Below are 12,520 nucleotides of genomic sequence, written 5' to 3'. Positions count from 1 at the left end.
CCTTCAATTACAACATAGCTAAGGTTTTTAAAAATTGAAGGAAAATGAATGCACCTCAAAAATTTACTTCCAAAGAAGTATTATACTTCCTAGTTATAGGCTATATATAACGTAACATCAACAGCTATTAACTGAGAAAAGGCTTCCTTTGATACCTAGACAGCAACCTCAGCAGAAAGGCTACGAGGACACTTTCCTGGGAGAGATTAGAAGACAAGCTTATGAATAACTCTGCCACAACATAAAATGAGGGAGGGAAAGGTTTAGGTAGTGCAAACAAGGAATCACATCCTAGACTGAAATAAACTCTGGATTATCAGTAGATTAAAGTCACTCATAGCTCCATTACATTTGTTTACTAAATCATATACTAGATTTCATATTTGCTTCAGTTTGTGAACACAAGATCAAATTACCTGTCTCTCTGTATCTCCATATAACAATATTTCAAAAGCTAGCATGCCTTGTTACTAACACTCTCCAAAGGTGAGTACTCAAAAATACAAAGTAGGTGCTACCTTGGCACTCAGAAACCTGCTCCTGATTAACTCTTGATTAAGCCAAGGTCATCTTAATTATAAATAAATTTTAATCTACTAATCCCAAAAAATGCCCAAGAGCTTTTATTCTTGTCATATACATATAAATACACATAAAATGTATATATGAATGCACACAGAGACCCAAACAGACATAATATTACACTTAGATGTAGTAGCACCTTAAAGGTAATTATCAAAAAGGGTGCAATAAAATTTTCTATCAAATGATCTTATCTCAGTTCCTACCACTAAGGATTACAATAATTTATGTTCCATCTATCGCCATCACAAGATTTACACCTCCTTAAAGGTAGTGTCACTAAATGATACCATTTTTAGATTCAAAGCAAGTTTTTATTTTTATTTTTGGAGACAGAGTTTCGCTCTTGTCACCCAGGCGCAATCTCGACTCACTGCAACCTCTGCCTACCAGGTTCAAGTGATTCTCCTGCCTCAGCCTCCTGAGTAGCTGGGATTGCAGGGGTGCACCACCATGCCTGGCTAATTTTTGTGTTATTAATAGAGACAGGGTTTCACCGTATTGGCCAGGCTGGTCTCGAACTCCTGATTTCAGGTGATCCACCGGCCACAGCTGCCCAAAGTGCTGGCATTACAGGCATGAGCCACCGTGCCCTGGCTCAAAGCAGGTTTTTAAATAAGTAACTGGATGAATAACTAAAAAATAGTTTTCAAATTAAAATTCAAGGGGAAAATAAGAAAATGTTCTATCAACATTACCAAGAGTTGTCTGGAATAAAGACACAGTAAAGGCATTCATGCATGCAACAACTGTCGTCAATCTAAATGATGCCTAATCATGCTACTATTTCAAACCTAAAAGGTAATTCAAAATTCTCTCGATAATGAGATAATGCCCTAACAGGCAGACATAAAGGAGCTAAAAATACGAATGATCAAATATGGAAAATGACAGAAAAGGGAAGGAAAATGAAAAGGCTGATTGCAATAATTTAAACTTTAATGTCAACTGTATTTATCTCTTTGAATCAAAGTCTGCCTTTATCAGCATCCACTGGTATCATAATCACTTTGAAGACAGAAAGCCTAGTGAACTTTCAGTCAGTACTTCCTTGGAACATATTTGTTATCAAGTCATGAATTTATATTTAAAACAGCTAATAATTATTGAGAGCAAACAAATTTAAAACCAACATTCTAATTCATTAGTTGGTTCTTATGCATATTCATCATCCTCATTTGGGAAAGGGGTTTGATTCCAATATCACAGCTGAGTATTCTCACAATATTTTTTAGAATGGAGAAGGGCCATTACTCTTGATATGGAGAGGAAATCATTAAAGATTCATATCTAGAATTGTTAATAGTATGAATGAAAAAGCTAACATTTGAACATGGATTAAAATAGATGAATATATAAAATAGCATAAATAACCTTAATTATTCAGCAGATTTGGTTTTGAACCATTTTAGTTTTTCTGCATGTCTGGAAGTAATTCAACAATTAAACTACAAGCTGCTCGTCTTCCCCTTGTCAACAGACTATCTGCCAGTATTTGTCGTTTGTCCTTAACTTCTCCTCTAAACCTAGAAGTACATGGGTTTATGGTCTCATTCAGTTTTATTATTCAGACTACATGCTAAATTAGAAAGTAACATCAGCACATTGGTTCAGTATTAGGCAAAGCTTCTAAAAAACTGAACTTTTAAGACTGATTCCATTTCAACTGCATGTCTAAATTCCAACTATTACATCATTCTAAGGCATTGAACTGAGCTTTTAGAATAACAAATAAATCATGGTAAAAATTAACATCTGTTTATTGTTACAGTTTCTTCTGTAAGAGGTAGGTATGTCTTATGAGGATAACAGAGATCTATAACATGCTATTTGCAACATGTATCAGACAGATTTATTAGCCTTTAGAGATCCAGTATTCATTTATGGCCCCCAGCAGATTATATGTGATGTTATAACAACATACCTTCTAGGAATCTGAGACTGTATTACAAAAAAACAAAAGATTTCTCTGGATACCTGTCTGAATCATTAAATGTCCTTTCCTAACAAGAAAAAATATTACCTCATTATTTAGAAATTTTTATTTTTATGAACAATTTACTTTGAAATGCATTACTAAGTTTATTTTATAGCTCATACAAATCTATTTTAACTAATAATTCATTCGCTCACAAAAGGCTGTAAAGCTCAGTATTTAAGGATCTGATTTTTGGAGCCAAATTCCTTCCTCTGAACCCTGGCTCTATTCTGAGCCAAGCAACCTGAGTGAGCTTCTTATCCTAGTTGTGGCTCTGCCACCTCGTTCTGTCATGTATTGAGATGATAATGGCAAAGGGGAGCAAGTGAGTTAATACATGCCAGGCACTTGGCATGTGGTAAGCATGCGATGACTATTAACAATATCATCAATTTTGCAATATTTTTTGAGCAACTACTATGTACCAGGTACTGTTCTAGGAATACAGTAAACAGCTGTGATAAGACACGCAGAGTCCCTGCCCTCTTGGATCTCACGTTCTCGTGAGGGAGACAGGCAACAAGCAAACAAATCTACAATATAATGTCAGGGATAGAAGCCATAACGACAGAGCCATATGAAGGGACAGACTGAACAGGACCCTGTTTACCAATCGACACTGGTCTGCCGCACGAGGGATCGTGGCCCCACCTGCGTGTCAGGAGGAAGGCAGAGAGAATAAGCTTTGGATCCCCTCAGAACTGAGGTATAGGACTTACTCCACTATTTTATTAATCTCTCTAAGCCTCAGTGTCCCCTCTGCAAAATGGCAAGAATAACAGCAACTAATTCATAGAGTTCAATGAGCTGATGCTTGAAAACAGCATAGCATACTGTACCAATATGAGCACTAAGTAAAATGATGATGGGCACTCAATAAAAGCTACAATAACTACTGTAGTTTCCAACTCTCTCCACTCCAAACCCTGGGCCCATAAACTAGATGTCTCACTAATCCCTCAAACTCCACCTTTCCAAAAATGAACTCATCATCTTAGCTGAGGGTAGCTCATCCTCTTTCCTTCATCCATTCCCTAATATCCAGTGACACCCACTTTGTATTGCCTCCTTCAGTGACAGTCCTCAAGCTGCCCAAGACAGGAGTCTACCAAACTCACATTACATTTCTTCAAGGCTTAGTGCAAATGCCATAAAAAAGCCTTTACTGACATTTCCAGATGGGGTCACAGCTTTCCTTGCCTATGTTCTCAGGGGGCCATGTTTGTACTGATTCATACAGCAATTCAATCAGTGGAATGACCAGCTCCCCTCACTAGAATGAGCCTCCTGGAGGGCAGGTACCATTTCCAGCAATAGGCACTGGGCATGGCATAGTCTACAGTGACCTACACCCTGGAGAGGCCGTCCCTGCTAGGCATCACACTCCACTGGCATCATGCTCATGGAGCCCCCACCTCCTCTGCACACTTCCACGTGCTGGCTTTGCATTGGCCTCCACCGTCACCACTAGACACCCAGAGGAGGCAGGTCTAAAGCTACCTTCTTCTTGGGGTCTCCAGCTCCATACTCATCCAACATGCCATGCTGGAAGGGAGGCCCACCCTCCCCTGAGCTTGGGAAGCCCGAGCACCTGGCCTCTGTCTGCCTTCATGGGCCGAGCCCCAGCTCCCTCCAGACGCAAGGTATAGACCTCTCCAGGAAGCAAAGGGGTTCAAATGCTGGGCAGCCAAAGAGAGACAAATGGTCATGACACAGCCTTCCAAATAATATGAAGATTTCATTACTGTTGAGCAACTTGGCCTTGAGTCTCAATGTTCTATTTCCTGTGATGCATGAAGTTATATATAAAGACACACATGTATGAAAGATGTTTCTAAGAATGCTAGTTGTATATGTGAAAAAGGACAGTGTTACTTAGGTCAGAGAATGTGTATAAAAAAAAAATCCTATTTTCTCTTGGAGCATCCTGTCCAGGCCCTTGCCCAAAGTAAGTATTCAATCAATATTTGTTGAATGAATGGCTTGATAAATTTGCATTCAACAGCAATGTAATAAAGTATCGAATTTAATAAATAAAAATACAATTAATGCCTGTCAATTTCTAAAAATAAAACTTTTAGTAAACTATTAAGCATCCAACTCCTTTCACTTCAAAAGAAAAGTTTAATGATACACAGCATCAAAAAGCTGAGGCAAAATAAATCACACTCATGACTCTCAAAGTTAACCTTTTAATGAAGTAACTCACAGAGTCTCCCTGTGAATAAAAAAATATTCTAAAATTAGAAAACGCCAGGCCATCTTTCTCAAGCTTCTTTACACTAATCTACGAAAGGCTTTGCTAGCTCTTCTGGCTTAACAAATGAAAATCAGGTGGTTTTTTTTTTGAAAAAAAAAAAACAAAAAACTAATGAGGCAAGGGCCTAACTCTTCTCAAGAAAAATAGTGATTTCCAAAACTTTCTGCAAACAGCAGGAAAAAAAAAAAATTGTTAGGTTGAGATTATGCCAGGTTTTAAATAAAGGGTTTATAGTCTCACCACAAAAGGCTACAAAATTAGAAGTGTCAGTAGTCTTCAAAAGCTATATAGTTCGGGGTGGAGAGCGTAGAGGTCTCTAAGCAGCTAGGTTAGCTCCATCTGGTCTAATGCAGAAAATGTAATCCAACCTCTGACCCCTCCGACCTCTGCCCCCAATAATGAAACCCTTTTAAGCATCCTGACTTCTGGTTTTTTTTTTTTTTTTTTTGGTCGGGAGAGCGGGGTGGTATTTGCAGGTTGCCTTGCCTGGAACCATAATTTATCTCTGGTTCTGCCTATTTCTCAGCTCCTGCCTTAATTCTAAACACTGTCCTACCCCTCTCCCCAAATATTCCTTCTACAGTGGCTGACTTCTCTGCTCCCCATCCAAAGTGATTCCCTGGGCAAGCATGACCTTGGCCTTGTGCTGAGTTCCTACTTTAGTGTCTTCAAATGGTGCCCGGATCCTTGCTTTACTAGAACCTACTAAAAACAATGCAATTATGCTTTATCTTCTCTCCTTCATTGTTTCCAATTTAATCTTACATGAAGTTCCTTTGGAGAACAATAATGGTTTTAGACAGGTGTTAATATGCTTTTGAAACTACAGGAAAGATTATCTCCGCATGGGATCCCCTTGGTGGCTAGACCCCAGGAACCAGAAGAAAAAAAAAAAAAAAAACTCAGGTGACAGCTTTGCCATCACAACAAAAATTCAAGATACTTAACAGCATCATCTCTAGAGCTTGAGCTGTTTGCTCTCCTCTTTCATGTAACAAACAAAATATTTAATGTAAAAATTTTTACACAAATATCCACTCAAGAAGGAATGTTAAGTTAAAAAAAGAAGTCAAATCATAATTGATACAGATGCTGTGCACATAATAGGCATCTGAACAAAATAAATCCAAGCAGGTGATTTATTAGATCATTGCACAAACTCTCCCTTTGGGTTTCTGTTTGCCTCACCTCCACTTTGCTTTTTGTTCGCATCCCTCTTTAAATAGTCAATCTTGATCACTTCATATTACCCCTCCACAGGGAGAAAAAAACAGGGAAAAAAACAGCTCCTCTTCAAACTCTGCATTCTTCTATGTGCAGATCCACATTTAGGAAGCCATAGTCATCAGCCGCATCCCCACTCTCACCAACCCTCCTTTCCATTCGCTGCAATCTACAAACATCACATTCCACTCCCAATACACACTTTACTCATCCCACAAACTGTTCCCTTCCAAATTCCAGTTCCTACTTGGCATCCCAAAAGCAGACCTTCTGGCAATTCATGTCTTCATCTTCCAGAACTATGTTCTAAACCTATGCCCTCCAGCTAATTTTCCCTGTCTTTCCTACGTGATTTCACACAAGACTTCCCTCATTCTCCTCTCAGGCTTCACATGCACAATTAGCACAGTGTCAACTGAAAACTTTTTAGATATTGCTATACAGCTTCAAAGACATATTGTCATTCTCAAGGCCCCCGTGTGTTTTCTACAGATGTCCTTCTGTATTCAAAAATGACTAATATAACCATCGATGCCCAATTAATACTTGTTGAGTCAATTTTTTTTTTTCTTTTGAGATGGGGTCTTGCTATGTTGCCCAAGGTGGTCTCAAACTCTTAGGTTCAAGCAATCCTCCTGCCTCAGCCTCCTGAGTAGGTGGGACTACAGGCGCACCTGGCCTACTGAGTAGATCCTTTAAAACACTGATTCTGTACTTAGAATTTCTGCTTAATGATACACTCATTTACATTATGAAATAGTTACCATCTACCTCATAAAAACGAGAATACGAGTTCTACTAAATTCCTTTCTAATCCTTTGTGCCAGAGCAGCCTAGAATGATACTCTGCACATAGAACAGAACCTGATAAAGTCAGCTGAGTTATAGATTGGAAAGAACATATAATTATCAACTTCAGCACCATTATAACTGCATGATAAGCTTCAAAATTGGAGATGGAAATGACTACTTACAATGACCCTTATAGAAAACAAGGGAAACAGTTTAACTCTTCTACTAACAACTCCACGTACAGTATTAAATGTCAGATAAAAAGTTAGTTTAGGCTCTTTCTTTTTATATTCATGCTGTAATGATGAAAAATGTTAGTGTTTTTAATAAGGCTGCGTTTCAGCATCTTGAGGCAAAACAGGCATAGGTAATGACTTGCCTAAGCAAAGAGAATAGTTGGAAACAGATGCATAATCACAGAAATCATTAAATTTTTGCACCTTAATTTTTTGGCAGACTTTGTAGTCAAGTGCAACCTGACAGAGTAATGACTAAACAGCAGTTCTAGACATCTGGTATTGTGGGAGGAGTATATATTTTGAGCTATCAGATAAATATTCAAATGATAAAACTTACTGCTGACTTCTGCCTCACCAAGCAACTTTTACGAATGTTCATGGTGGGCAAATTGATGAAGAAACCAAAATTGCAACCTTCATGCTTCATAGTTGGGGTCCCAGGTGACATGAGGGTCCCTTACAGACACAGGTCCCAGGTGACATCCTGTCCCTTACAGGCACAGTGCATACCTGCCACACCAAGCTGCTGAGGCACCCCTTGGGGAGCCAGCCTGCTCCTGCTCCCACAACAGCACTGGGATGTCGACAACTTCTGCCTCTTAGTTTTTCCCTTTCTCAGCTCCCATAGCTGACAGAGTCACCAGTTCTTTTTTATTTCCATTTCTTAAAACAGCCTCCAGCAGGCAGGGCGCGGTGGGTCACACCTGTAATCTCAGAACTTTAGAAGGCCAAGACAGGTGGGTCACCTGAGGTCAGGAGTTCGAGAGCAGCCTGGTCAACACGGTAAAACCCCATCTCTACTAAAAATACAAAAAATCAGCCAGGCATGGTAGCAGGCACCTGTAACTCCAGCTACTCTGGAGGCTGAGGCAGGAGAATCGCTTGAACCCAGAAGGCAGAGGTTGCAGTGAGCTGAGATCGCACCACTGCACTACAGCCTGGGAAACAGGAGCAAAACTCCATCTCAAAAAAAAAAAAAAAAAACAGCCTCCAGCTAGGTTTTAACTAAGGAGCCCTCCTGCCTCTTTAAAGTGATTTTGCCTCCCTACGCTTTGTGAATTTCAGCATTTAATTCTCAGAAGTTGATCTTATTTCTCTATCTTCATTTAGTTCCAGGTCAACTTATCTCATCATTGCCCCCTAAGTATTGTCTACAGACCCTATGTTAGCTGTCAGCCATTCTTGTTCTTGGATCTTTTTTTTTTTTTTTGAGATGGAGTCTCACTCTGTTGCCCAGGCTGGAGTGCAGTGGTACGATCTCCGGTCACTGCAACCTCTGCCTCCTGGGTCCAAGCAACTCTCCAGCCTCTGCCTCCAGAGTAGCTGGGATTACAGGAGTCTGCCACCATGACCAGCTAATTTTTGTATTTTTGTATAGACAGTGTTTCACTATGTTGGCCAGGCTGGTCTTGAACTCCAGCCCTCAGGTGATCCGCCCGCCTTGGCCTCCCAAGGTGCTGGGATTACAAGCGTGAACCACAGCACTTGGCCCCATTCATGGATCTCTAGAGTGCTATTCATGGAATAAAGTCAACTTTTTTTTTTTTTTGAGACAGAGTCTCGCTCTGTCACCCAGGCTGGAGTGCAGTGGCCGGATCTCAGCTCACTGCAAGCTCCGCCTCCCGGGTCTATGCCATTCTCCTGCCTCAGCCTCCCCAGTAGCTGGGACTACAGGCGCCCGCCACCTCGCCCGGCTAGTTTTTTGTATTTTTTTAGTAGAGACAGGGTTTCACCGTGTTAGCCAGGCTAGTCTCGATCTCCTGACCTCGTGATCCGCCCGTCTCGGCCTCCCAAAATGCTGGGATTACAGGCTTGAGCCACCGCGCCCAGCCATAAAGTCAACTTTTAATCACATATGTGCCATAAAAAAAAAACTCTGTAGAAGAAAAAATGATCCAGAATCAAGTATAATTGCAAACCCTAAAATCTTTCTGGACAGTTCAACTTCCAAAAGACTTGTTAATCCAAAAATGAAATTACCTAAGCTCTAAAAGCTCACTCTGGATCTTGTGAGCAAATTAAAGTTTTGTCATACCTACTTTGGTGCTCTTAGCTGTCTTCATCCAAGCAAAAAATTTCACAACAATAACAGACTATCTTATAATTAAAGGGAAGCTTCCTTATTGCTTTAGTCTAGGCTCTACTTACTATCACAGAAATTAAATGCTGGGGGTGAGGGGGGTGCATTGCTTAACGATATTGGTTAATTATGTGCCTTTAAATGTAAAACCAATGTTGCCACCTAGTGGCAATCTAAGTCCGCTACTCAACAGGTTGCCTAAACAGAAAATTGCAAATAAAGGACAATAAAAACTAAGCATAAGTGTTATGAAGCTAAATAGATGCAGAGAATAAAGCACTAAAAAGTCAAATACTTTAAAGAAACGTAGCTATTTCCTAAGCTTCAAAAGCTAAGGACAACGAATCAATGGAAATACAGTTTCTAATGCTGTGTGTGGCTGGCAATCCACTACATGCTATGGGGGATGCAAAGAGGAGTAGGGAACAGGTCCCACCTCCCTCTGGAGTCTGCAGGCAGAACAGATACACTGAAGGACACAGTATACCTTGGGGATGCATACGTGAAACGCCAAATGAGCATCCGAGGAAATAGGTGTCTACAGATGAAAATGTCCATCACAGTGGACTGAGGTTACCTACAACAACACAGAGTCTGTCATAAACCCTGAAGACATTAGTAAGTGACAGAAGCCAGTCACAAAAGGACAAATACCCTAGGACTCCACTCTTTGAGAGATCTGGAAAAATCAAATTCACAGAAACAGCAAGTAGAATGGTGGTAGCCAGGGGCTGGGGGAGGGAGGAATGGGGAGCATTGAATGTTGTTCAATGGGTACAGATTTTAGTTTCACAAGATAAAAAAGTGCTGGAGATCTGTTGCACAACATGATTCCACTTAACACTGCTGAGTTGTACACTTAAGATGTAAATTTTATGTGTTTTTTATCACAATTAAAAACAAATAACAACAGCGGCAGTGCCAGCAACAACAAAGCACACTGAGTGGGATGCATCCTGAGGTCAGTGCACAGGCCACCATCCTGATTAGTCAGGCAGTCTGAGACTGGTCTCTCTGAGGCCTCTCCGGAGAATGTCGCATTACTGATGGTAATTTGATGGGCCGGTCCTCAGGTCCCCAGCATCCCAAACCACCCCACCTCTCTGTATCCCTTCGTATGGCCCTTCAGTCTGCTCTGACTCTGCCCAGCCCCTAGACACTGGTCTTCCCCCAGGGCCCTTGGCTTCCCCTGGAAGCAGCACCTTCAAGCTTCCAGCCACTACCTACGTATGTTGCTGACTCTCAAATCTACCATCTTCTGGCCAAATCTTTCTCCTGAGCGTAAAACAAATATCCAGCCTCCAGCTGCTCACACGCTCACTTCAGATATGACACCCGAAGTCATCATCACCCTCTAAACCAGAGAACCTTCCTCAGTCTCACTCAGCAGCCCCACCTCATCTGAGTCCCAGCTGGGAGGTCCCTGACATTCTCTCCAGCCTGGGTCCATCTCCCACCATTCTGGCCCTGCAGCACCCCTACGCGCCCCCTGGCCAGATCCATGGCCCTGTCCCCAGCCCAGGGCTTCTCAAACTGCTGTGGTGGAAGGCACACAGCAGTCTGCAACCCGCCCTGAGCAGCATGGTCCAAGACTAGTCCCACGGCCTTAGAATGAGGTTCCTCGCCCAGTCCTGGCTCTCTTAATGCCATTCCCCCTAAGGCCACCAGAGGATGGTTTTAAAACACAAACTCTACCAGGCCTACTCCCTAATGGCACTCGCTGGTAGTAATCCTCAACCAAGGGGCACTTTTAATTGTAATAGTGACCAGGGTCACTGCTACATGTATTGCCAGAGACGAGAGACGCTAACCACCTTGTATACCAGAGATACACCTCAGAATACCAGGAGAGTCTTCAGAGAAGCCCCCAGAAAAGTCTGGCTCCCCAGAGGATAAACAATTCTATGTGACCATGTTCCCTCCTGACTTTCCAGGCCTGTGGCCCACACTGCCACCCCCCATCTGCTGACCCCAGGACAGCATTAGGGCACACACATCTGTGCTTCCGCCTCTCATCTGGCCACCTTACCTGCTGTCCTCCTTACCCAGAAAGCCCTCCCCTCCCGCCTCAGCCTCAACCTAGCTAGTGCCTAATAGGTAGGCTCAGTTCCAGGCTCAGCACTTTCAGAAATCCCTCCTTGAGCATCACATTCCCTCCTCAGCTCCCCTGCCCCACCTCACCATGGTAGGGGCCGGCCCTCCTTCGTGTTCCACGTATACCCTTCTATCACTGCCCTTCCACCTTGCTTGAAAACTGCCTGGTTGGCCGGGCACAGTGGCTCATGCCTGTAATCCCAGCACTTTGGGAGGCCGAGGTGGGTGGATCACGAGGTCAGGAGATCAAGACCGTCCTGGCTAACACGGTGAAACCCCATCTCTACTAAAAATACAAAAAAAAAAAAAAAAAAATTAGCCGGGCATGGTAGCGGGTGCCTGTAGTCCCAGTTACTCGGGAGGCTGAGGCAGGAGAATGGTGTGAACCCAGGAGGAAGAGCTTGCAGTGAGCCGAGATCACACCACTGCACTCCAGCCTGGGTGACAGAGCAAAAAAAAGAAAAAGAAAAAAAAGAAAAACTGCCTGCTGATGGCCCTTCTCCTCTCTGGGACTGTGCATTCTTCAAGAACCAAGATTATGTCTTGTTGATCTTTGTATTCCCAGTACTTTGCCCATAGTATGTCTTCAAATAGGAAAAGAATGAATGAGAGGTTAATAAATAAATTCCGCAGACTAAGTGAGTCCTTGATATGGAAACAAAATCCTGACTTTGGCAGAGACGTTGATTTGTCCCTCTGTATCCATGCTCCCTTTCCCTTCTAAAGATTAGAACCCCTTGAGTTCTAGCTGAATCCAGGACCACCCAACCAGACATTACACTTCCCAGCCCAGGTGTAACCCACATGATATACCCTGGACATAGGTACATAAAGGGACACAACATATACAATTGCAAGGTACAAAATCCTTAAAAGGAAGCAGCTTGGCCTCCACACGCTGTAATGCAGAATGTAGGTCAGTTTCAACCAAGCAGGACAAGACACTTCATCCAAGTAACAGGACAGAGGAACCCGGAGCAGAGCTGCCTCCCCAGGCCCCCACCGACTGGACTGTTGGGTGGGGAGAAGTACATCTTCCATCTTCTTTTTTTTTTCAATTTTGTTTCAATACTGAAGGATTTCCATCTTCTTTAAGTCACTATTATGTTGTCTGTGTTAAAGTAGTCAAGTGTATCTTCTGGTTCTTTTTCATATTATCTCCAAAAGATTTAATTATTCATAAGATCATATTTTTCTAGCACCAGCTCATACCTAATTTTTTTTCTACTCTTATTCCTAAACTCTGTGGTTTCACTGAGAGAAGTAAATAG

General features: G+C 42.1%; 1 protein-coding gene across 7 annotated transcripts in view; it reads right to left on the bottom strand.

Annotated features, from left to right (window-relative positions):
- Positions 1 to 12,520, bottom strand: part of B3GLCT (beta 3-glucosyltransferase) — a 121,379-nt gene that overhangs the window by 74,784 nt on the left and 34,075 nt on the right. The window contains exon 1 of one of the 7 annotated variants that reach the window (XM_021929534.2): positions 11,337 to 11,429. The exons of the other annotated variants lie outside the window; for them this stretch is intronic. Coding sequence (XP_021785226.1) covers positions 11,337 to 11,339 — 3 coding nt within the window. The 5' untranslated portion in view covers positions 11,340 to 11,429. Of the gene's footprint in view, positions 1 to 11,336; positions 11,430 to 12,520 lie in introns of those variants that run through there. 7 annotated transcript variants of the gene reach the window in all.

Source organism: Papio anubis, chromosome 15 (genome assembly GCF_008728515.1).
Source record: "Papio anubis isolate 15944 chromosome 15, Panubis1.0, whole genome shotgun sequence".
NCBI lineage: Eukaryota > Metazoa > Chordata > Mammalia > Primates > Cercopithecidae > Papio > Papio anubis.
The sequence above is the reverse complement of the archived record's forward strand: the minus strand, read 5'-3'. Positions and strand labels throughout refer to the sequence as shown.